Here is a 22,623-nt window from a genome sequence, read left to right on the forward strand (position 1 = left end):
GCACCTCTGCCCTCTGTGTTCAGCTGGTGGCAAGCAGGGGGGTGCCTGCTGGGGGGGGCGGCATGTTTGGCCGGTGGGTGGGGGCTAGAGAGCTGGTGGGTGACAGGGATCTCTGGAGGAGGCAACAATGCCTTGGGGGCTGGCAGGTAACCAAGCTGAGTCTCTCCTAAATCAGTGTTACATGCATCGAGTAAGTTTGCAACTACATCATTGTATTGGGCCTTTGAGAGACGCCGAGAGTCCAAATATGTACATACCGATTAACGATAACCCTTTAACTGGATAGAGAGGCCAAGAAGGTGAAGCTTGGGATGCCATGTGCTTGAGTGAGTATAATGGCAATCAGTATTGCAGTGACATCTTCTACTGTGACAGTTTTCAGATCATCCCAGAATTTCACTAAGCACAGACATCCTCATGTGCATCTTCTCTGGTTTCCTTGTGCTTGAGGAGCTGACGCTGTCATGCGTACACAAGCGTGGGCAGCAGGGCGGGAGGTGGGCCGAGCAGTGCTGCGCTCCCCCAGCCTCAGGGCAGCAATTACAACATGTTGACAGAAACCAAGAGACTTGACTATTGTGGAAGACTAGTGACGGTGCCCCGACTCCAAATTCTGCTTTCACTGCTGTTTAGTGACAATTTTCCATCCTTCTGCAAAAAATACCCATCATTCTGGAGAGGGTTGTAATCACAGTGTTATTTTCATTGCAAAAACTGAGTGGTATCAAAGCAAAAGTCTTCTCATAGTGTACGAGCCGAGAGGAGAGGCAGCCAGAGAGTCCTTCACCATCAGACTGATTTCTTTTGCTTCCTAACTTGTTTCTCTTGGAGGTCTGCTGATAATTTTATGTACATAAAGCAATGGGATCAGTTTAGTGCTGCCACTGTGTTGTTGGAGCCAGCCCGTGGCCAGTGTGAATCAGGGGTTTAATATGTCGGCATGAGAATCACAGCCTGAAGTCCTGCCCTTTGCAGGGGAAAAGGAAACGAATAAAACCGGCCACCAGAGTGAATTTGGGGTGGAGGGGAGAAAAACTGTCAGACGGTTTTCTTTTCAATTCGTATCTCTCACACAGTTGCTGCCCTCCTTTGATATTTGTTCATGGACCGAAGAAGATGTGGTGAGTGTTTTGTGTTAACGTGGCTGGTGATGGGCTGCTGGAGCTCTCTAACAAATCACAGTGGGTGCGGAGGGAGGGCAAGGCGGATCAGAACATCTAGGTGAGCTTTTACTGTTATTTGTTTGGTGAAACTGGTCTCCCAGAGAGGCTTTAAAATGACCGTAAGTAAATTAAAGACTCAAGGGGCCTTCATAAAACAGCCACATTCTCCAGTGTCCAGAAAATAATTTGTGCTGGGAGCTGCCAGCAGCTAGGAGGGCATTCCTGAGTGATCGTTTAAGGAACGTGGAAGTGCCCCAAGAAGACCTAAACAAGACCTGTCCTGGAAGAGGACAAAATGGGTTTGAAGGTTTTCTCTTGCTGTGTGCCACCAGGATGGCAATTACCTGAAAGAAAGTTCAGGGTTTTTGAGAGATGTAAAATGTCTCTTTCATAGAAAATAATGGAGTTGAGTTTTCTTTTTTACCTTTTTATCCAATTAAAAAGCTAAACAAGAAATATCAATAATTTACCTCTAGCATAGTGATGGGTCATTGTAATTTTGATGTCCTATCTAGCATCCTCCCTCTGTGTGGTGTATCATGGGGTTGTTCAGCTAATTTTTGCTGAAGGACTGTCTGGAAGGCCAGGGCAGAAGCTGTGACAGCCCTGGCCCTGTAACTCCAGCCCTTTTAGCATGTGGCGGGTTGCTAAGCTGCTGCTTCGGTCCTTTCTCTTGTTCCTCATAACAATGAACTAAGGAAGGTGGCTGCAAAATAGAAAGCAATTTTAAAAGGAATCACTTGTTTTAGAGAGTCTTGAGTCCTTTAACTCAAAGAGAGAAATATTTTTAAGTTTTGTTGTAAAGAAGAATGATTGTACTTCAGAACTTCAAATAACTGTAATATAAACTTTTGATAATATGAACTTCAATACTGGATCCTTTTTTTTGCAGTTTTTCTGGATGCAACAACTTACTAGAAAAGGTAAAAGCTATTCATGTGTACCTTTGTATTCACATTCATGAATATATATGTATATATATACACTTTTGTTCATCTTTTTCTCCCTCCAATAAAGCACCCTATGGATTTTTGAATAACTTCTCTTATCTTAAGGCGATGCTTCTGGTGAAATGAGTGCATATGCTAGCTTGTTTATGGAACATCATATCACTGGGAAACAATTGCTGCTTCTAGAAGAAGAGGATTTAAAGGACATGGGAATTGTTTCCAGAGGACACATCATCCATTTAAAGGTATCTAACAGCATATGTTGAAAGTTGCAGTAAATTAAAGTGTGAATATTAAGAAGGATTCTATAGGTTTTCAGTAGTATTAAAACAAACAAACAAAACCTAAATAGCAAACATGATTGGTATAAAAAATGAACAGAGTTATGGTTCATATGGCTCTAGAACTCCAAGCAACCTGAGCATTTTATGAGGCAGGAAAATGTGCTGTGGTCTTTTTACTCTTCTGCAGTTCTTGGTTTTCTTGTGGGCTGGACTGTCAGTACTGCTCAAGATTCACCCAGGAGGGCCATTCTCCCAGCAGAAAGCCTTGGATATCTTCAGAGAGAGCTCTCCCTGAAGATTTCTCTTTAGCTACGGGAAGATCAGATACAGAACCACTTATTTGAACTGAGATCTCTGAACTTCTCAACTTTCACTTCTCACCTGTCACTTAAAACATACTTTGACTAACAAAAATCCCTTGAACAACTTTAAAGCTGGTTGGTTGACAGCCAGGTTGCTTTGCTCTTCAAGCTTTGTTTCATGGTGTTTTAAATATCTAATGTTTGCAATGATTTCAGAAAATCAAGGTCTGGAAAATGTGATCACAACAGCAGTAACAGTATTAATACTGTAGCCACAGGAGATAGTTTAGTTTCCTGGTAGTCAGCTTTGAAAAAGATTTATCTAAAAGCAGCATCTAGATTCTGCTGGGTCTCAATGATTTTATACCACAATTTACTAGTAAAGAGATATTTGTATCCTAATTGCTAGTCCTGCAAATATAGCTCCAGCTCCATAAGTCACACAGATTTATTCCCCTTTTGCTCATCAGCCATTTTTTCTATGCCACATACCAGTACTGATGTATTTGATTTATGTTTCCTACAGGGAAAATTATTGAAACTTAATAAAGTCAATAATACCCAAAATGAAAGATTTCAGGTTTCTGGGTTGATTGAGCATAAGTAAAAACAACCAAAACAAGCTCGCAAACATCTCTTTCTCTGATCGAGCAGGTCTGATCCTGATTGCGAAATGGGACCGATCTACCACAACAGTTTCCAGAACAGGGCTGTATTTTAAACTTATCTCAGGTGCCCTAATGTATCCACAATGGAAAACACAGTGTACAGAGAGTTGTACTGTTTTTCATGCTGGCATTTGCAGTATGAGATACTGAGTAACTCTCATCTTTTTTTTGTTGATTTTTTCTTCCTAGACTGCTATTGAGAAGTTAACCCATGACTACCTAAATCTGTTTCATTTTCCACCATTAATTAAGGCAAGTCTTGTTGCTCATGTAAGAAGTGCTTCTTGTGTTGGTATGACTATTTTCCTCTTCTCGGTTTTCCTGCTGTTCATGGGAGGCTGAAGGAGTGGTTCCCGCAGCAGGTTTATCCATGCTGCTGACAAACGCAGGGGGTCAACAGCAGTGACGGGTCACATCAGAACAAGTAATAGGATAATAAAAGTTTTCAATGAGGCTCTAAGATTTTATTATAGAACCAGTGCTATTAAATTAAAAGACTACTGGTTGTGATTCCTTTGCTCTTGTTAATCAGAAATTACTCTTAAGAGCCATTCCTCCATCCTCATGCCACTGACTGCTCACCACTGAAGAACGGCAGACCCCTGGCCCAGAACGAGCCCATCATTCCTCAGTTTGTTAATTTTACAGTACAGAAGGACAATTTATAATGTCTGGTCACCCTTGTGTTAACCTGTTGGTATTCTGATACCTCTAACAAGAGCCATGCAAAAGTGAGAGAGTGTTTGGGAACCTGGGAACCTCAGGCTTGCCAGAGGAGATATTTGCCTGATTTAATTTGGTGAGCTAATCAAGCAATTCTAGACCCTGAAGCCCAAAGTAGATTTTTTAGTCATGATTTATTGCACAGCTATAGACCAAAATCCACTTAAAGCGAATTTACATACGGCAAAGCTCTGTTCCCTGAAGGAGAAAATGAAAGTTGGTTCTTCGCTGCCATGCCGTGCTGGCTGCAATTCCCATGGCGGTGGCTGCCCTGATGCTCGCAGCAGCACTGTGCCACGCCGGAGCAGCTCGGCCAGGAGCAGAAATGGTGCAGCATGTCCCAGGTGCCACCCAGTGCGTGCTGTAAACCCTGCAGAAGCCACGGCCCCTCTTGGAGCAGCGTGATCAGGGCACTGATGGCCCCTGCCTGCTGCCTGACGAACTTGTGGCATCTGAAAGGCAAATCCTTTCTGCCACCAAAGGCCTTGCTCCTGGTTCCCAGGGGTTGTGGAAGATGTGAAGTCTCACCCTGTCTTTTTTTTTGGCAGGATTCTGCAGGTGGAGCCGAAGAAAATGTAGAGAAAGTTGTGAATCTTGAACTCGTTTTTGGTTATCACTTGAAGCCAGGAAATGGTCCAAAGGTAAGCTGGGAGTGCTAGATCAGTCGGTTTGGCTAACAGTCACTACCCAGAGAGTCCAGCATCTTCTGGACACAGAAAGATAATTTTCTGTGAGAATCCTCTTGTTTTGGAAAGTGGTGACCAAATGTCAAAGTGTCAAGTGGGGCTTCAGGTGTGATGGGGCTCCACACTCCAGAGCAGGTGAGGAAGAAAAGAGTGGCACAGCAGGCTATGACTGAAAGATTTGTTTCCTTGTGAACAATTTTTTTAACCGTACTTTCTGTAATTCAGGCTTTTGCTTTGTTCCTTTATCCCAATGGGTGTGAAATAGCAATTCATTTGCAAAATAAAACTTGTTCACATTTGAGCAGTGCTGTACACCTAATGTTAGCAGACAGACTATTATCTTTGTCTCAGCAGAAAGGTCACGTCTTCTTATGCAATCAAGAGGAGTTTGGAAAATGCGTGGCACGTGTGGCTACCTGCTGGGGAGGATGGGACTGGTCCTGGTGGTGACTGTGTTCACTCACGGTACTGGGGAAGGAGGGAAAGGTAGTTGCAGGGCATTGCAGATGGCAAAACTACTGTGCAGCGGCTGGTAAATGCAATTATCAGCATGCCACATCCTGACCAAACCACAGCTGCAAGCCAGGCTGGTTCAAGGATCTCTCGTTACACCCTGTGTACACCCTGTGTAACGAGAGTGTTGATGACTCCAGATGTTCTAGCAAAGCATTTCCACCACATTGTCTTTTCTCGAGAGTGAGGTTTGTCCCATGTTTTTTGTTTTCTTTATCCAGTCTGCCATGGACTTTGTGTTCAAGGGTTTTAGAATTAATCATCTATGGGGAAATGATGTGCAAAGGATTTCTGAGTTAGAGTCAGGGGTTGCGACAGCAGGATTTGTTTCCTTTTGTATTTGACAAATCTGCATTGCGTGTCCACCCTAAACTTGTGGGTGGTTGACTTTCATCTTGTGTTATCTGGCTGCTTTGCTTTCAGGGCATATTGTTTGCAGAAGTCTCTTGATTTCTGTACTTGGTGGTGCTTGCAGAGAAAGCATTTAGGTTTGTACTTAGTAGGAACTTGGACTCTTACTGAAATCATTTCATCAATTTGAAAAAGCTTTTTGCTTTTTGTCTGGAGATTTCCTTTTTCTGTTTGTTTCTTTTATCCTAAGCACTTTTTTTTTCTATAAAAATCTTCTTTATCACTATGTGAATTACTTAGACTGTCTCAGTGTTCTTGAATGCATGTAGCTCGTGATGCTGTACAGCTGCTTTCTTGTAGGTGTGTATCTTTCTCTCCCATGTGCAACTCTACAAGGAACCGAAAGTCCATGAAATAGCTCGTCTCCCTTCCATTTCCAATATGGGTTGTGAGCCGTAATGCAGGGAGGTGGGCAGCCTCCCCCAGGAAAGAACAAGAAGGAGTGAACAGACCTTTCAGTGTTGGAGAGAAATTCAGATATTTTAGCCATGATGGCAAAATTTACAAATGAGACAGTGCCAAAGTCTATGGGGCAGAAGGTGAATTGTTACGAGAGGACGGGGCTAGTTCAACGGGCCTGCGTAGTGCCAACATAGCCTTTGCAGGTTTCTGACCTAACAACTGAAAACATCTTTTGGGGGAGAAGGGGTCCTGCCTTACCTGTGAGGCCCCCTAATCGATCCTCTCTGCTCTGTGTGTTGTCATACCCCTTCCTAAGGAAGCCATTCCCTCCGCAGCCATGGTTGCGTGCCAGGCATGCCTGCCCCGGCATCTGCCGCGCCGCAGCGCACGTGTCCCTGATGCCGTTCCAGGGAATGTGCAATTTGTCACCTGAATTTGGGCTGGAAACTTCTGTCCGAGATCTGCTTATTAACTCATACCTGCCTTAAAAGATGTTGCAGCTAAGCCAGTTTTTAAAAGTGGACTAGAAGGAGTAGATCCACGGAGCTTTTAGGCAGGATGCTAGGGCCAACATGAGTAAGGTAATTTGCATTAAATGTAACACTAACAAAGACTGGTGTGGTACATACAATATAGAAAATTTGACAGGCTTGCTTCTTAGAAAATCGCTGGATACAATCTTCTGGCTCCCCTAGAGGCTGCTTTAAGCCAACTACTGCTGCCATCCAGATTTGTTCCAAAATGAATTGGAGATACTGGATAAACCAGGATTGAAGAGTTTAACCTTCTTTTACTGTCCCATTTTTATAAAAGACTGGTGCCTGTTCCTGTAAAACTGGGTCACCAGAAGCGCTTGGGATAGTACCTTCCACCATCTTAATAGCTAAAAAGCTGGCCTACATCAGTTCAAAAATAAGTTTCTCAAAGGAACTTTACCCTAATCAGTCCCTATAACCAGCCGCCAAGCTGAGAAGCATTTCTCCTGTTTTAGCCATGAGTAAAAAGAGGCAATAAGCCCAAATCTGGGTTACGAGTGGAGAACGTGTGTTCCTCAGGTGATGTGTAGGCTGCTAGACCTGTGTGCATGCAGGGGGTTGTCAGGCTCGGCTGGGAGCTGGTGCAGCGCAGCAGGAGGGGTTTGCACAGGGGAGCAGGATGTGCTGGGAGGTTTTACCCCGGGCTGCTGAGTTCCCATTAGTTATCCAGTGCATCTCCTGGTGTAGCTGCACCTGGAAGCAAGCCTGTCCCTGCACTCGGAGGTGGCTCTGCCAAAGCGTGGGATCCAAACTAAAGCTCTGGTGTGGGCACAACCTCGGCCTGCAGTGTGACACACTGCGATGCCATGGGGCATAAAAGTGCTGGACCCAGAAACCATTTGAGCGGTGCAGGTTAATTCAGATGCATTTGGCTGGTCAGAGCACAGCACCATCTCAGGTGTGAAGATGGCTCCTTGGGGCACAGATGTCCTCTCCTTGGCACCACACTGAGCCTCATCGTCACCTTCCCCATAAGCAGGCAGAAACTTTAGTGCCTTAGGAATGGCAGTGCCTTTTAGCAAGGATCTGATGAGTGGACTTGAGGATGGCATTTGGATGTTCAGCCCTATCTGTCCACTGAATGAACCATTGACTTCCCAGTACACAACTTTACCAGCCTTAGATTTGTTATCTAATTTAAACCGCATCTTCTAGTGGGATGATGTTGGTTTCCACCAGCTGACAGATGCAGTCATTTCATTACAGTTTCCTTCCCTTTTTAGCTGCATCTTTGGAGGTGATGAAAGCTCAGTTGACCTTTGTGCTCTCCGAATGCATCAGGAGTGAGCGCTGCAAAGCTAACCTGGTTTTTAGAGGTTTCTTTTCCAACTCTTGTAGTTATGTGGTTACTTACATTCACTTCCTTTTAATGACCTTTCTGTACACAATTCCCACTGAGCTGAAACGTGATCGATTTAGACTTTTTATATTATTTTTTTCCACAAATTAAAAAAAAAAAAAAAAGGGAGGGGGACACCAATTAACTCCAAGATACCAAAGTGGGTAAAAAAACAAACCCTGGCAATTGTGGCTTGAGCTGATTTGCAGAACTGCAGAGGGAATTTTCAATGTCTTTCTCATCCTAGGTGGCTCATTAAAATTTCCCAATCAGGGAAAGGTGTCTGAGCTGTGTCAGCTCCGCACTGATGAATCACCCAAGCCCTTAAGAAGGATGGTTCACAGTCCTTTTGTCTCCTGTTGATGCATTCTTTAGTTTTGGTCCTCAAAAGGGCAGATTTCACCGCACCTTTGAATGTTTTCATTTTTTCCTGAGTGTGGCACAATCTGACCTATACCCAAACACAAAACCTTGAAGCTGGCTCAGCATTTTGCCTTATTTTTCCCCAGTTACCTCTCCCTCCATTTGACAAAGTAAGGAGCAGGGTCTCTTCAAAACCATTTGCTAACGGTGTGAACTATTTTCTAGCCTTGAATATCCAAACCAGGATATATTTTAATGCAATAATTTCAATGTGTGGTGCAAGCATGAATAAAATAAAATGGCTACTTTAGAGAGACGTGACCAACTCTGCATGTGGACAAAATTTTAAATTCCAGTTTTGTAGTATTTCTGTTGTACGTATTCCCCATGTGGGTGTTTTAATCCAATTCAGTGAGTAAAGCTGGCAGAGAATTTGTTTTTTTCTGACCCTTCCTTTGCAAAATACTTGCAAGTACCTTGACTTTCTAACCTGGGGTTATTTAACCTTATCTCAAAACCGCATCTTCTACAGCCTCTCTCTTTAGTTACACCTCAAAGCACAAAGCTTTCACTACTAGAGGCTAGTAGTTAATGTAAGAATCAGAGTAGCTGTGTTCGTGTGCCATTTTCATTGATTTGCTCCTAATCTAATAAGTAGTCAGTAATGGGATAAATACTTTGTAAAGGAAAAAAAAATTACCTAAGCTGTAAAATAAAACCACAGCCAGATTGAAATATAACCAGCACCATTAAGAATGGGCTAATGTCTGCCACGTGCAGCCGCCGGGAAGGGACTTGTGTTTGTCACGCTCCCGCCTTTACAGCCCCGCTGCTGCAAGCAGGCTGCGCATCTGGATGATGATGCCTGCGACCGCATCAATCCGTGTTCGCTGCTGATCACATGGCAAGGGCAGCTTTTGGTAAGCGGCTCAGGACCGCTGTTATCACAGAGCTTTCCATCTCAGCTGCTGCAACCCACTTTTCTCAGGGCATGAGCCCCCCAGTGCATAGCAGCACACAGTATTTACCGATTTGTTCCCTTCCATGGCGTCCCAGAGCTTCGCAGTGCTGTATGGTAAAGAGAGGTGCTGTCAGGGGACAGATAGTTTAGATACTGCCGGTAGGTCTGTGTAGGTGTTGAAAAGGCCTCGTGCTTCTCCAGGCGAAGCTCCAGCCCGGCAGTGCCTGTTGCCTCGTGGAGGAGTGGGGGCTCCGGCTTTCTTAGGAGGCACCCAGGCAACTGATAACATAAATACATCTTTCTCTTGCTTTGTTTCTGTATGTTTTGAGACCATCTCTCTCAGAAGGCCTCCCTTCCGCCCCTGTTTTTTTCTGCCTGCACAGCTGAAATAAAACCGGCGGTGGAGCCACCTTCTCTCACTGGAGCCTGGCTGGCAGCAGCCTGCCCTGACCTGAGACACCAGCCATTGTTAAGGGTATAACACATTTACATATTTTGCAATAAAACATCAGTTATTTGCATTACTGTGTCAAGTTTTATTTGATTCTTTCACCTAAAAATGACTCATTTTCCTTTCTTGTATTTTAAAAACCAACTACTCTAAGCTTGTTTGAGAATAATCAAAAATTGCCCATTTAGCTAGAAGTCATTTTCTTTTCAAAAGGCAAATGTTATTTAATCTTTCAGCTGTTCATTGTGCCATCATAAATACTTTCTTTTCAGCACAGTTGTGGGGACTGAAATGAGCCCACTAATTGCCTCCCATTTCGACTGACATGTGGTGGTTTAGTGGAAAGAGAACACAGCGGGGAGAAGGAAATAGGAGGCTGAGAAAATGAGAGCTAATTATTTTCACTGCCTCATGTCAGGCTCTGTGTCAGCCTTGTTTTTACAAACTGGAAGGTTTAGCACTAAATAAAACAAACTGGCGTCATGTTTTTATATACTGGCAGTGTCATGGAAGCAGCTGCACATCTCAAAGACAATATAATGCCTGCATTCGCATGGACACCATCTGACAGCCACTGTGAGCCACTGCTAATGAGGATATCACAGTGGTGCCAAGTGAAAGGTGCTGAATTATGTATGATTCTTCATCAGTGCAGCAATAGTCCTGTACATCATTATGATACATTGTTTTGCTGAAGAGATTAAAACATTCTTAGTTCCAGACCCTGCAACCTATACACGCTACAAGAGGTTATTAATGGAATTTTTAGGGAGAGTTTCTTGTGGATTTCTTTTTGGTTAAAAATATCTCATGGGACAGAGCCGTGGTGGGTCATGACACTATATATATAAAGAAGAGAAGCAAATTAACCATAATTGTGTTATCTTCCTTTAAATCCAGAATAATAAAATATAGTGTAGCAGGGTGATACATAATGATAAATAACCCAAGTGCTGTCACGAGATGTTCAACTCTAATGCCTTTAAAACAGCAGGTTTCAGCAGCTGAGATAGATAATAGCTAAGAATGTAAAGGAGCTTCTGGGGACCTAAATCATCAACATGCTACTACTTTTAGTACCAGCATGACCAACATTTTTTTCGTATTTGTTTCATCTTGTGTTACATCTTACTTTTCCTCCAATATCTAGTTGCCTGCTATAATGCCGTGTAGATCTTTTTTCTTCAATATTAAAAAAAAAAGGTGTATTGCAACGGCTGATTTTAAAAATGAATCCTGGATTTGGGCCTCCTTGAAAATGAAGTGTCTCCCCAGCAAGAGTTTTATGCTGTTGTTGCGGAGGACATTTAAAGCCTGTGCCTGATATTTTTCATTTCCCTGTTGGTTTTTGTTGCAGATGTTAGCACATATGGGGTTAAAGGGATATTATCAGCACAGTAAAATGGAGACTTAATTTTTAAAGTGTTCTTATTTTCTATTTCAAAGCTGAGGAGAAGTGGCTCAAAATACATGTGTGATTTGCTTTTCTACAGTCATTTGCAGAGGCTGCCGATTCATTTGCTTTGTCAAAGTGTTATTTGGAAATGTTTTTCACACAAAGTTTTGCTGGTTGTGCCTCTCAGTTCTGAAACTAGATTAAAAAAAATGCAATTCTTCATTTAAATCAAAATCAAGCACATAAATATTGGGAAGTATTTTAATGCTTGAATTACAGGATGTCCAGGGAAATCTCTTTGAAAGACTTCTGTAAATATTTTATTAACCAGACATTTTGAACAAGCTATTTCCAAATTATTTTCCTGCACATATCTTGCACTAAATGTAGTCTCGATGCAAGAAATCTTATGGCTCCAATTCATCAAAGAATTGAAATATGTATACTTCGTTTTTCTAGCCAAATTTTTGCTTAAGTGGCTGAGCTTATCTCTCCTATTCGTTGCCAAATAAGAACATAGAACTCAGTTGGAAACAGAGAAATATATCCCTTTCTGTAGCACACAAATCTCGCATTATTTACCGTGTGGTTGAACAAAATGGTTACCAAGTTTATAATACAAGTAGCCACCTACTTATCTTAGATATTTCCCAAGTGTCTGATTCAAAAGTCACCTAGCTGCTGTCTTTTCTCCCCTTCCCTTCCCTTCCCTTCCCTTCCCTTCCCTTCCCTTCCCTTCCCTTCCCTTCCCTTCCCTTCCCTTCCCTTCCCTTCCCTTCCCTTCCCTTCCCTTCCCTTCCCTTCCCTTCCCTTCCCTTCCCTTCCCTTCCCTTCCCTTCCCTTCCCTTCCCTTCCCTTCCCTTCCCTTCCCTTCCCTTCCCTTCCCTTCCCCCTCTTTCTATCTTTCTATCTTTTCTCCCAGCCTCTCCTTCCCTTTCTTCTCTTTGTTTCTCTCGCTTTCTCTCTTTCTACAGATGATTTTACAATAACGCAAAATCAAAACCTTTCCAAATGAAATGGGACACACATGTTTTTGAGTGTCCACAGAGGGCACATTTGGTGTGGTAATTTCCTCTTTTGGTGTCTGCGCGGTGTGGCTGGAGAGGACTCTGTGGAGGACCAAAGGTTTGGGGGCTGGAGTTGAGGGACAGGAGACTGTTCCTTTCTCTGTGACTGCAGTGTGAGGCCGGTGCTGGCAGTGTTTGTGCCAGGCTCTTGTGTCCCCGGCTGCATGGGGCAGCCCGATCTGTCACGGCGCGGAGGGGACTCCTGACTGTGTGGCCGATGCAGCGAGGGGCTGGTGCTGGCAGCTGCCCACCACCGGCCTGACTGCGGATTGACACAGCTTGCCAGCCTTTTCTTCAGAGATGGTCGTTTGATTTGTGTTGTTTATTAAAACAAGCTCGTGTTTGTCAGATCTGGTCTGTTGGGAGATGTGAGTGAATGGCACAAAATCCCGAGTCGCGAAGGCACAGGAGCCCTGGCACAAAGTGCAGCTTTGGCTCTCCGTGCTTGGCACTGGTCTCACGGCGGATGATGCACTGAATTAACTGGAGGACAGTGTTTTATGTCAGTGTTTTGTTCTTTCCTTGGCTCTGGTGTTTTTGTAAAACTTAAAATTGTCATCAAGCATCTTGTCTCTAACCTGAGGTTCCATCTGCAATGGGGAATCAAGGTAGCGTGAAATTAGGAAGTCCTGCAAAAAAATCTGGCAGCAAGGATGGTGTGGGCAGGGAGAGGGGCACAGTTTGAGAGGTGAGGAGGAGTTGAAGACAACTCACTTTGCCATTGCTCTTCAGTTACATACCACATACAGTCCTCAGCCAACAATGTGGCCAGTGTGTCGTGCAGTACCTATCCAGGAAGAGAGAGGCATAACCCTGGGTTAGCTCACAGCCCAAAAAGCAGGACAGAAAAGGACGTGCAAAGACATACAGTCCATGATTAGGAAACAGAGGCACAGGGCGACTTCGGCACCTTACCGGGTTGTTCAGGAAGCTGATGGCAGAACTGGAACTGAACTCAGCACCTCTGAGTCTCGCTCTGGTGCCCTGACCACTGGACTGCAGTTCCCATCGCTCAAACTCTCACCAGTGGCGATGCGAAAACCAGCTCAACACGTCCACTCTGCTCATAAACGCAGAAGCTTTCAATGGGGACAGATGGACACACAGGGCCAAATGCTTTCATAAGCATAATTTGTTGTTGTGGTTCGGAAATGATTATGCTCTGGTTTTCATTTATCTTGGAATTGCCAATTCAATGCCTGATTGGAAGCTTTGAGACTTCTGAGGGCTGAGCTCCTACATTACATTTATGAGAGATGCACGTGCAAACACTAGCAGATAATCGCATGTGCGAACGGATACTTTTTAGGCTGCTGTACGTTTGTGTGTGCAAATATCTGCTTACGCAAGCCCTTGGCCCTCAGTGGACATCTGTGTCCCCATTGAAAGTTTTTGCATTTTCTGAGCAGAATTGAGGAGAAGACAGCCTCCCGTGAATGCTGAGACCACGCTTGCCCAGCCAGCAGTATGCGGTAGACACAGACCCTCCTGAACCCCCAGCATGGCTGGAGGAGGTCCTGTCCTCTGAAGGGCAAATCCCCCCTCCTGCATGGAGACAGAGACACTCTGCTTCACTGCAGCCCTCTTGTCCCTCAGGGGACTGATTTTTGGAGGAGCTCAGTGCACCAGACAGTGTCTAATCCTCAAAGCGGCTGCCGAGCACACCAGCAAATGTTGGCTGGTTGCACCATGGACAGTCAGCCTCTGGTCCCCAGTGGAGCCTCCCTGGCCACAGGAACGAGCCCCGGTCCCAGCACTCAGGACTCATGTCCTGCAGGATGCTGCCAGAGCCATCAGCTTCTGCAGGCTCACACCTGTGCTAAGGGTTGGACATTGGCCCCGTGTTCAGCTCATGGGATTATTTAAAGATACCTTTCATTGCTTTGGTTTATTAGACCCACTGTGATTATTTTCCAAGCCGAGCTGCTTATAATTAATAGTGCAATTGGAGGTGAGCAGAAGGTGAGGATGCTCAGTGCCTCGCTGGTCACTCAGTATCTGAAATAATTGAGCTGTAATAACCAGCTCATCCTCTTGCCCATTATTTGAGGACTATCTTAATGGTGTTTCACAGACCCTCTGGTCACTTGTTCCTGGGTTCACTGGGAAGATGTCCTTGGGGCTGGCTGCCAGCACTGGCTGTGACCCTGAGTGACAGCTCCCACCACTGCCCTGTCCCTCTGCACGGGTGTGCGGAGCCCCCGTGCCACCTGCTCACAGGGGCTGTCCGTCTGTCCAGGTGGGGGAACCCCCCCATCCTCCTGTAGCCCTTCAGGGGATCCACACCTCTGGAGACATCCAGACCTGTCAACGTGGCCACGACCTCTCAGTGTGAGCTGAGAGCAGAGCGAACAAGAGAACCCAAGGGTTTTCTCTTGCCAGCACTTTTACTGGAAAATGTGCATATCCTAAAATACATGTATGTTCCTTATTTTTCTTGTTGGGTTATTTTTTTCCCTTATATATCGAGGGTAAGGTTTTGGGTTGTTTTGGCATTTGATTTTGTTTCACTTCTGTTGTGGTTTTTTAAATTTTTTTTTTATTTGTATTCTGACAATCCAGCGTTCTTTTTTTATTATTCATAGGATTGTAAATGGAAAATGTACATGGAGATGGACGGGGATGAAATTGCAATAACCTACATAAAAGATGTGACATTCAACACTAACCTACCTGATGTAGAGGTTTTAAAGATGACAAAGGTATTTACAGCCTTAAAGCTTTCACAAATTCACAGATCTCAAACAAAGACATTAAAATACCACAGCAGTCGACTTTTGTGCTTGTGGAAGCTCGATCTCTTGACAGCTTTTAAATAAAATGCACATTTTAAACAGATTTGTATCATAATAGAAGTTAGGTATTTTGGTTGTCTTTTAAGCTGACAATAATGTTAACAATAGAAAAATAAGAGAATGAACTAATTTATGTTTTTGTGTTTTAATTCTATATTATATCCTCTGACTTTATTACCCCTTTTACAGAAAAGAATGTTCAAAAAATTACTTTCCCGTTCAAGAGAAGAAAGTGATTTAAATGTTCCAGTTTGAAACTTCATGTGATCTGTTGTGGGGGTTTTTTTCTCTTTTTTCTTTCTTTTTTTTTTTTTGGACATAGTTTTAGAAGTTTTACACGGTTCTAAAACTCCCTCTTTCATGCAACAATGGGTTGCAATGACTGAAACCCATCAGCAGACATTACAGCACTGAACATCTGCAATTCAATGTCCCTGGGCATTTTATCTTATTTCAGAACCTGCCTGTAAATATTTACCAGCCAGTATTTAGACTGTTTTTACTGTAAGCAGCAGAAGCTTTGTTAATGGAGCGGGCTTTCTGTTTGCTGTTATTTTAATTGTTTCTTTTATTTATACGCTCCTCTTGATAATAGCTAACAAAATACATTTCTAAATGAAAAAATGTACATAGAATGCTGCTCTAACGTGCACTCATAAAAACCCCTGAACTCCTGAATGATTTTAACTGTGAATTTTTTTGCCAAAATTTGGGGTGAACCTTTGGTTATTTTTTTAGAAGAAAAACTGAGAATCGGATTCTCAACAGTCAGAATTTTAAGAAAAATGTGAAAGTATGAGGATTTGTCAAAAAGGATTCTCCTACTTAATTCACGCTAATAATGTTTTTATAGTTAGTGATTCCTGGAACAACATCTGTGATTTTTTAAATTATTATTATTATTATTGTTGTCTTACCTCCTGACTGTTATTTATAGAAATCTCTTCTCAGTTTCCTTTTGTAAGCAAGCAATTAATTCCAAAGTATATTGCCTTGTCTCATAAAATTTTAAGAAAAGTATTGATTTTAACAATAGGAAGCAGATGAAAACGGGCAAATGTTGAAAATATCTTTGGGGTGTTTCAGAAACAAGTCAGGAGATGAAAAGCACCTTATAAAACTCCCACCATGTTTCTTTCAGCCACCGTTTGTAATGGAGAAATGGATTGTGGGGATAGAAGAACACCAGTCTGTGGAATGTGTTGTTACCTATGAGGTAAGCTGTAAGAAACAAAAAATTGTTTATCCAAGATAAAACCTACGTGGGAGGTGTGGAAATAGCATCCTCTGGCTTTGTTATATCCTCTAATCAAGTCTCAGCAGCCTGTAATTAATTGCAAAATCTGAAGTCCAGAGCAAAAGCTGAATGAGGTTAACAGAGACAACGTTCTCGGACTGCTGCCTGGGACGGCTCTTTTTCTCAAGGACAAAAATCTCCTTTTGCTTGAAGCGTAATGGTTGGTGTTGTTTGCATTACTTGAAGAGACTGTTTTTTACATTTTCAGTGAAGTGCTAATTAGGAGAGCAGAAAAGCAACAGGCAAAGAAAGAAAATGAGAAGTCAGGAGTAAAATAAGATGAAATAAAACCCAGACAACAATTTAATGTGATAGAAATTAGCCTTTGCAAAAAGAGTTTGCAGTTATTAACAAAAATGTTTTTATGAAGACCAATGTTATGCGTTGCAATGAGGCTAATAATTGAGACCCAGTTCTGTCCTGAGCAAGGATTCAAGCAGTGATGGAGAAACAGGGAAATCCTGGACCTTGTCTGCCTGTCTCAGGAGTGAAGAACAGTAGTTTTCTTTCAGCCTGAAGTTTCTCATGGGAGTCATAGGCCCTCAACAGCACATTGAACTTTATATTCCGGTAAAGTTTTGCGGAGGGTCCCCCTGCAAAAATAACCCGCTTAGTCCTACCTCTTCTAGCAGAAAGCACTGCCCATTTGACGTTCACATTGATATAACTAGTAAAATATATTTTTTGTGTTTGCAGAGGGAGGCCTTCAGATCTTTCCTCCACATGGTACATGAATTGAAACAGTTATTCACTACTGCGTTTTTAGCATAATCACAAAATACCAGCCAGAATTATCTAGAGTCTAAAAATACTTGAAAACTGGCTAAGTGGTTTTGAAAAACAGACTCTATATTGAAAATGCTGCTGCTGCCCAGGCACTAGTGGAAGTTCCCTTGTAGGAGAGCTTGTTGTGTTGTATGTTGTTCTGTCCTCACATGTGTTATGTCCTCATGTGTGTTGTGTCCTTCCTGAGCAGAGTGATGTCAGAGCTCCCAAAGCCACCAGGCACATCCAAGCGATCTGCTGGAGCAAGGTGAAGGCACAGGACGAGGTCGAGACAGTACAGCTCATGATACAGACCTCGCTCCCCAGCTCAGAGGGGAATTCACGGAGCAGATCCGACTCAAGTAAGTCAGTATACATGAATTTTACTGCTGGGGAACGACCTGTCAGAGAGCCGTGTAGGGGAAAGGGACCTGGGGGGTCATGGTGGACAGCAGGATGACCATGAGCCAGCACTGTGCCCTTGTGGCCAGAGAGGCCAATGGCATCCTGGGGTGTATTAGAAGGGGGGTGGTTAGTAGGTTGAGAGAGGTTCTCCTTCCCCTCTCTCTGCCCTGGTGAGACCACACCTGGAATATTGTGTCCAGTTCTGGGCCCCTCAGTTCCAGAAGGACAGGGAACTGCTGGAGAGAGTCCAGCGCAGGGCAACAAAGATGATTAAGGGAGTGGAGCATCTCCCTTATGAGGAAAGGCTGAGGGAGCTGGGGCTCTTTAGCTTGCAGAAGAGGAGACTGAGGGGTGACCTCATTAATGTTTATAAATATGTAAAGGGTGAGTGTCACACGGAAGGAGCCAGGCTCTTCTTGGTGACAACCAATGATAAGACAAGGGCCAATGGGTACAAACTGCAACACAGGAGGTTCTACTTAAATATGAGAAGAAACTTCTTCAGGGTGAGGGTAACAGAACACTGGAACAGGCTGCCCAGGGGGGTTGTGGAGTCTCTTTCTCTGGAGACATTCAAAACCCGCCTGGACACATTCCTGTGTAACCTCATCTGGGTGTTCCTGCTCCAGTGGGGGAATTGGACTGGATGAGCTTTTGAGGTCCCTTCCAATCCCTAACTTTCTGTGCCATGATTCTGTTCCAACAACAGAGCGCATTTTGCAGTATCAGCTGTTGTGGTCCCTGTGGAGGAGGTGGTGTGTAGAAAGTACATTTCAGTATGCATGTTTCTTTCAAAAACCATGACTTTCAAGGAGGTTAAGCAGAGAAGGCAATTCCCATCTATCTTTCCATGAGAGAAGATTGATCTCAGTGCAGCCAGAGCTACCTGTTGTGGCCGTGTCACACTCACACCTTGACAGGAAAGACAGTTTCCTTTTGACGTATTTGACATTAGGTTGAAGTGGGATTCAATCTCTTGGGATTCAAGCAAAGTCTGGAGAAAGGAGGAATGGAAGAGACCATCCATTACATCTTAACAGGAGCAATCCTAATGAGAGCAGAGCTGCTACCCAGCTCCCACAAAACTCCCCATGGCAGATCCAGTGTTGCAGCAACAGGCAGAGGGCCCATGACATAGGGACACTTTCTGTGGAAGACAGCAAAAGGTGAGAGAGGAGCTGGGGTCCTCTGCTGAAGATAGTAACATTTTGGTCGCCTTCATCCCACTGCAATCTGACAGGGTTATGCTTTCGTCTTGGAATTATATTAGCAGTCTTTAAGGACAAATCATTCAAATCTCTCAGTCACCTTATTTAGGCTGCTCCCTATGGGGTTTTGGCCAGAGCTGTGGCCTCGGATAAGAGGAATTCCTGGTCTTTGCTCTACCCATAAGGTAGCAAACCAGGCAGCCCTTGCAGTTCAAATAGAAGATTTACAACTATTGTATTTGCTACAGGCTTTCATGCAAACCACAGGACTGACTTTCAAAAGCACTTCAGTCTGATCTCTGGGAGCTACAACTTTTGTTACGACCTTGGGGCTATGACAGTAGGTGTGAGGGAACTGTAGTACCCTGAGTCGCTCACAGTTAAGCAGTGTCAGAGCTAACCTGGCTGAAGGCTTCTGCCTCACTAGCTTTTCCACCTACAGAGTTGGATTTTCTGAATGAAGCCAAACAGAGCGGTGTAGCTGGGGCCTAGACTCAGTATCTGGAGTGTGCAAAGTGAACTGACTTTTGAATTTGTAGTAATAATAACAACTGAAGTGGCTCTGGTTGCTGTGGTATTAGAACAGAAAATGGAGCAAGAGGAGGTGAGTCTGGCTGTTGCAACAGGGATTTGCACTGGGGTCTGCACCACCCCTGTCTCTGTGATCGGCTGGGAACAGCATGACCATGCTGGCTGGGAGGGACGCAGGTGTGGGGTGTTGCGGCGGTGCCTGTGCCTTGGGGTGCTGGCTCCGCATCTGTCCTGGAGGTCTCCAGGCTCCTTTGCAATGAAGGCTGTGGAGAAATCAGCTGAGGCTGCCGAGAGCATCATAGGACATAATTAAAACTAAGTTGGGTTAAAAACACTGTGAGGAACTTGGGAGTGGGAACCCACCTGAGCAGCCAAATGGACAGTTCAGTAAGTGTGTCTAGTCTAAGCTCCATTATTTACACTGGCATCAGAAATATTTGCATCACTTGCTATTTTAAAAGTCCAACGTTATGCTCAATCGTAATGTCGAACATACTCAAACCTACTCAAAGAGTATTTGCCAGGAAGCTAGGAGAGGAAGGGTGCTTTCAGATATGTTGAAGTTGTTCAGAGAATAACCTTAATCTCCCACCTTTGGTAAACTAGGGAGCAGTTTTCCATCACTTCACAGGAAACTGACTCTTTCCTTTTCTCTGCCAGGCATCGACAGCCAGTGGATGCAGACGCTGCGGATGCACCAAATAGCAAAAGCCATTTCTCTCCAGCACGGCCACCCCCACAGCCCGACCACCGTCACCCACTACCTGCCCTACCTCCGCAGCCAGGACTCCTACGCTGCTGCCGTCAGGAGGACACGCGGTCCCGTCAGTTACCACTTCACGTCCATCAACCACTCCAGGAACTCCTCTGCTTTTTCACACAGTTTGATGAGAAACCTCTCGAATTTGCAGCTGAACTCAAAAGGCAGCAGCACCTCCAGCACAGCCTCTGACACCCCTTCAGAGAGGGACAGGTCTGCTGGCAAAGGCAGGAACACCTCTCACAGCGCTCACTCCCGCAGCTCCTCGGATGGGCGGCGCAGTGGGACCAGCTCCCCAGTGCCCCCCTGGCACTCGGGAAGAGCCGGCAGGACTTCCTCGCCATCGGGCCCCCCGGGCTCCCAGCACCACAGGTACCCCCGTAGCCCCCCCCGGTCCAAGGCCATCCCGGGCATGCCCCCGCAGGGCGAGAATGAGCCTCGGAGGGGCGAGGGGGAGAGCAGAGCCAGCGATGGCGGGTGGGTAAAGGTGCAGCATGTGAAGAAACCCCACAGGCAGACCGCCGGCAAGCAGGGGAAGGAGAGGCCCAGGGGGAGCTGGCGAGGCCGGAGGACGTTCTGAGAGGAATTTGCTCCTTTATTTAACTGAATGTTCAACCTGCTCTTATTTAACTCACTGCACCAACAGCGGGACACCATGTCCCCTGCCGGCTGGCACGGCCGGTGGAAAGGGAGAGCTGCCCGCCTTGCCTCCTGTCACAGTCAGGACCAAGGGATTTCCTTTGATTTCCTCTCCTCCGTTTGGCTGCCCGTGTTCTCTGCTCACTGGATATCCACTGATTTGTTTAATATTTCAATAATAAAATCAGTAAGGCACAGCGGGGTGCCATAACGAAAGGCTCTTCATTTCATCCTTAGGAGAGGAGTTGTGCTGCTGCATCTCCACTTGCCTCGCTTGTGTCTCCAGACACTGAACACAGCAGTGAGTGGTGTCTCCTCACCCCTTGTCCAGTCTGATTCTGCCAGGGCTATAGGAAGAGGTGGTGTTTTTATCAGACCAGTGTAGTCCAAAAAAATAGGAATACAGGGAGATTCTTCTTCAAGTCCACTCCAGTAGCTTCACTTCCCCACTTCCAGCTTCCATCAGCTCTCAGGAATTTCTCACCTTGCTCTTTACTAAAAGCGTCAACACCAGCTGCCTGACACCACTGAGTACACTCTGTCACACACACAGTTGTCAGAAGGAGAAACAAAAGCTAGGCTTTGATTCTTTTGGGAGAAAAAAGAAGCAAAACAGGGAGAAAAATACATTGCCTTTATCATAGTTACATCTAACCCCACTGAGGTCTATGATAATGTTTATCCCTGGGCAGCAGGCATTTTTTAATTGATTTTTCTTTTAAATGTGGCTGGACTGTGTCGCTTTTGTCTTTCGGTCTTCAGGTAGTAAAGGCAAGGTCAGCAAAGTTTCTGATTAATGTTGTCTTTAGCTCCACTGAGAACAAAGACACAGTTGTAGACTCACTTGTCATCAGAAAGTTTCTTCTTGGCTTTTTCACTCCAAGTTGATTTCACACAACTAAAAAGGGAAGGAAAAAAAAAAAGTTAGTGTTTCCCAAGATGCAAGAGGGGCAAAGAAAGGGAAGAAACAGATAAAGCTGAACCCAAAGCAACACATGGTACCCACTGAAAGCCAAGAAACTGGAAATTAGAGATGCCGTTGAACAAGGTGCTACATACCATCCATGCCAAGCAACACTCACTGACACACAGTTGTGAGCGATGCTGGAGGAGCTGCTGGCGCATCACCCCCTCGATGACCCCATCGCCATAGCCCTGTCACTGGATGTTCAAAAGGACATGTAAGCTCCCTGCTTCACACAAAGGCCACTCCTGGGGGTATATGCAGCTCTGCTTCCCCAGATTCCCACCAGCTCCCATGAGGGCTGAGCTCTGTGGTGGGTTTCCCAATACCTACCAGAATGAACTGGGACTCACATTTCGTGGATTCCTGACTGGGTCTGCCAAAACCAATGGAGCAGGACACAAGTAATACCAGGTGTCAGGAATTGGATCTCTGTCATTTAAGCACATTTTCCTCTGACAACACTTAAGAACAGAAAAAATAGTAAGAAGCTTTACCTGGGAGGGAATGAGGCTGCACATGAAGCTGTGGTAACAAAGCTTGCTGCTTTCTTGTGGCTTCAAGCTGTCCCCAGTTTACAGAACCTGACAACTAATTTGGGGGACATGGAAAATCCACCACTGGATGTTTCTTTGTCACAATGTAGCAGGAGACTGGCATTTTGCCTTGGCTGGGGATCCTTCCCTAATATTTCTTGCTGTGACCAAAATGGGTTGGAGAATACCAGGTGATAGTAACTACACCTGAGAGAACTTGCTAGAAATGTGCTTGTGTTATAAAAATTTGGATATGTATCTCAGGAAGCGAGATTTTGTTTTATGGTTGGGCCCGCACAAATCCTAGGAAGAAATTTCTTGAGTTTGGAAGAGTACTTTTCTCTTCCAGGGTGATGGGGATGGCAGTGTAGTTGTACCAGATTGAAAACAAATCCCTGCCCAGCAGATACTGTAGGCTGGTGGCTATTCAAGATTTATCAGCTGCCTGTGGTTGATTGTCAAGATGTCCAGCAGGATTCCTCTGCTGTTTGTGAGCAATTTAATGCTG

General features: G+C 44.7%; 1 protein-coding gene across 2 annotated transcripts in view; it reads left to right on the forward strand.

Annotated features, from left to right (window-relative positions):
* Positions 1 to 20,831, forward strand: part of MAP3K20 (mitogen-activated protein kinase kinase kinase 20) — an 87,937-nt gene extending 67,106 nt beyond the window's left edge. For both annotated transcript variants that reach the window (XM_065841548.2, XM_071811096.1), the window contains 9 exons: positions 1,077 to 1,121; positions 2,056 to 2,086; positions 2,219 to 2,358; positions 3,557 to 3,619; positions 4,639 to 4,731; positions 14,801 to 14,917; positions 16,152 to 16,226; positions 17,284 to 17,434; positions 19,877 to 20,831. In XM_065841548.2, coding sequence (XP_065697620.1) covers positions 1,077 to 1,121; positions 2,056 to 2,086; positions 2,219 to 2,358; positions 3,557 to 3,619; positions 4,639 to 4,731; positions 14,801 to 14,917; positions 16,152 to 16,226; positions 17,284 to 17,434; positions 19,877 to 20,556 — 1,395 coding nt within the window. In that variant the 3' untranslated portion in view covers positions 20,557 to 20,831. The remainder of the gene's footprint in view (positions 1 to 1,076; positions 1,122 to 2,055; positions 2,087 to 2,218; positions 2,359 to 3,556; positions 3,620 to 4,638; positions 4,732 to 14,800; positions 14,918 to 16,151; positions 16,227 to 17,283; positions 17,435 to 19,876) is intronic.
* The last annotated feature ends 1,792 nt before the right edge of the window (positions 20,832 to 22,623 follow it).

Source organism: Patagioenas fasciata, chromosome 7 (genome assembly GCF_037038585.1).
Source record: "Patagioenas fasciata isolate bPatFas1 chromosome 7, bPatFas1.hap1, whole genome shotgun sequence".
Lineage (NCBI taxonomy): Eukaryota > Metazoa > Chordata > Aves > Columbiformes > Columbidae > Patagioenas > Patagioenas fasciata.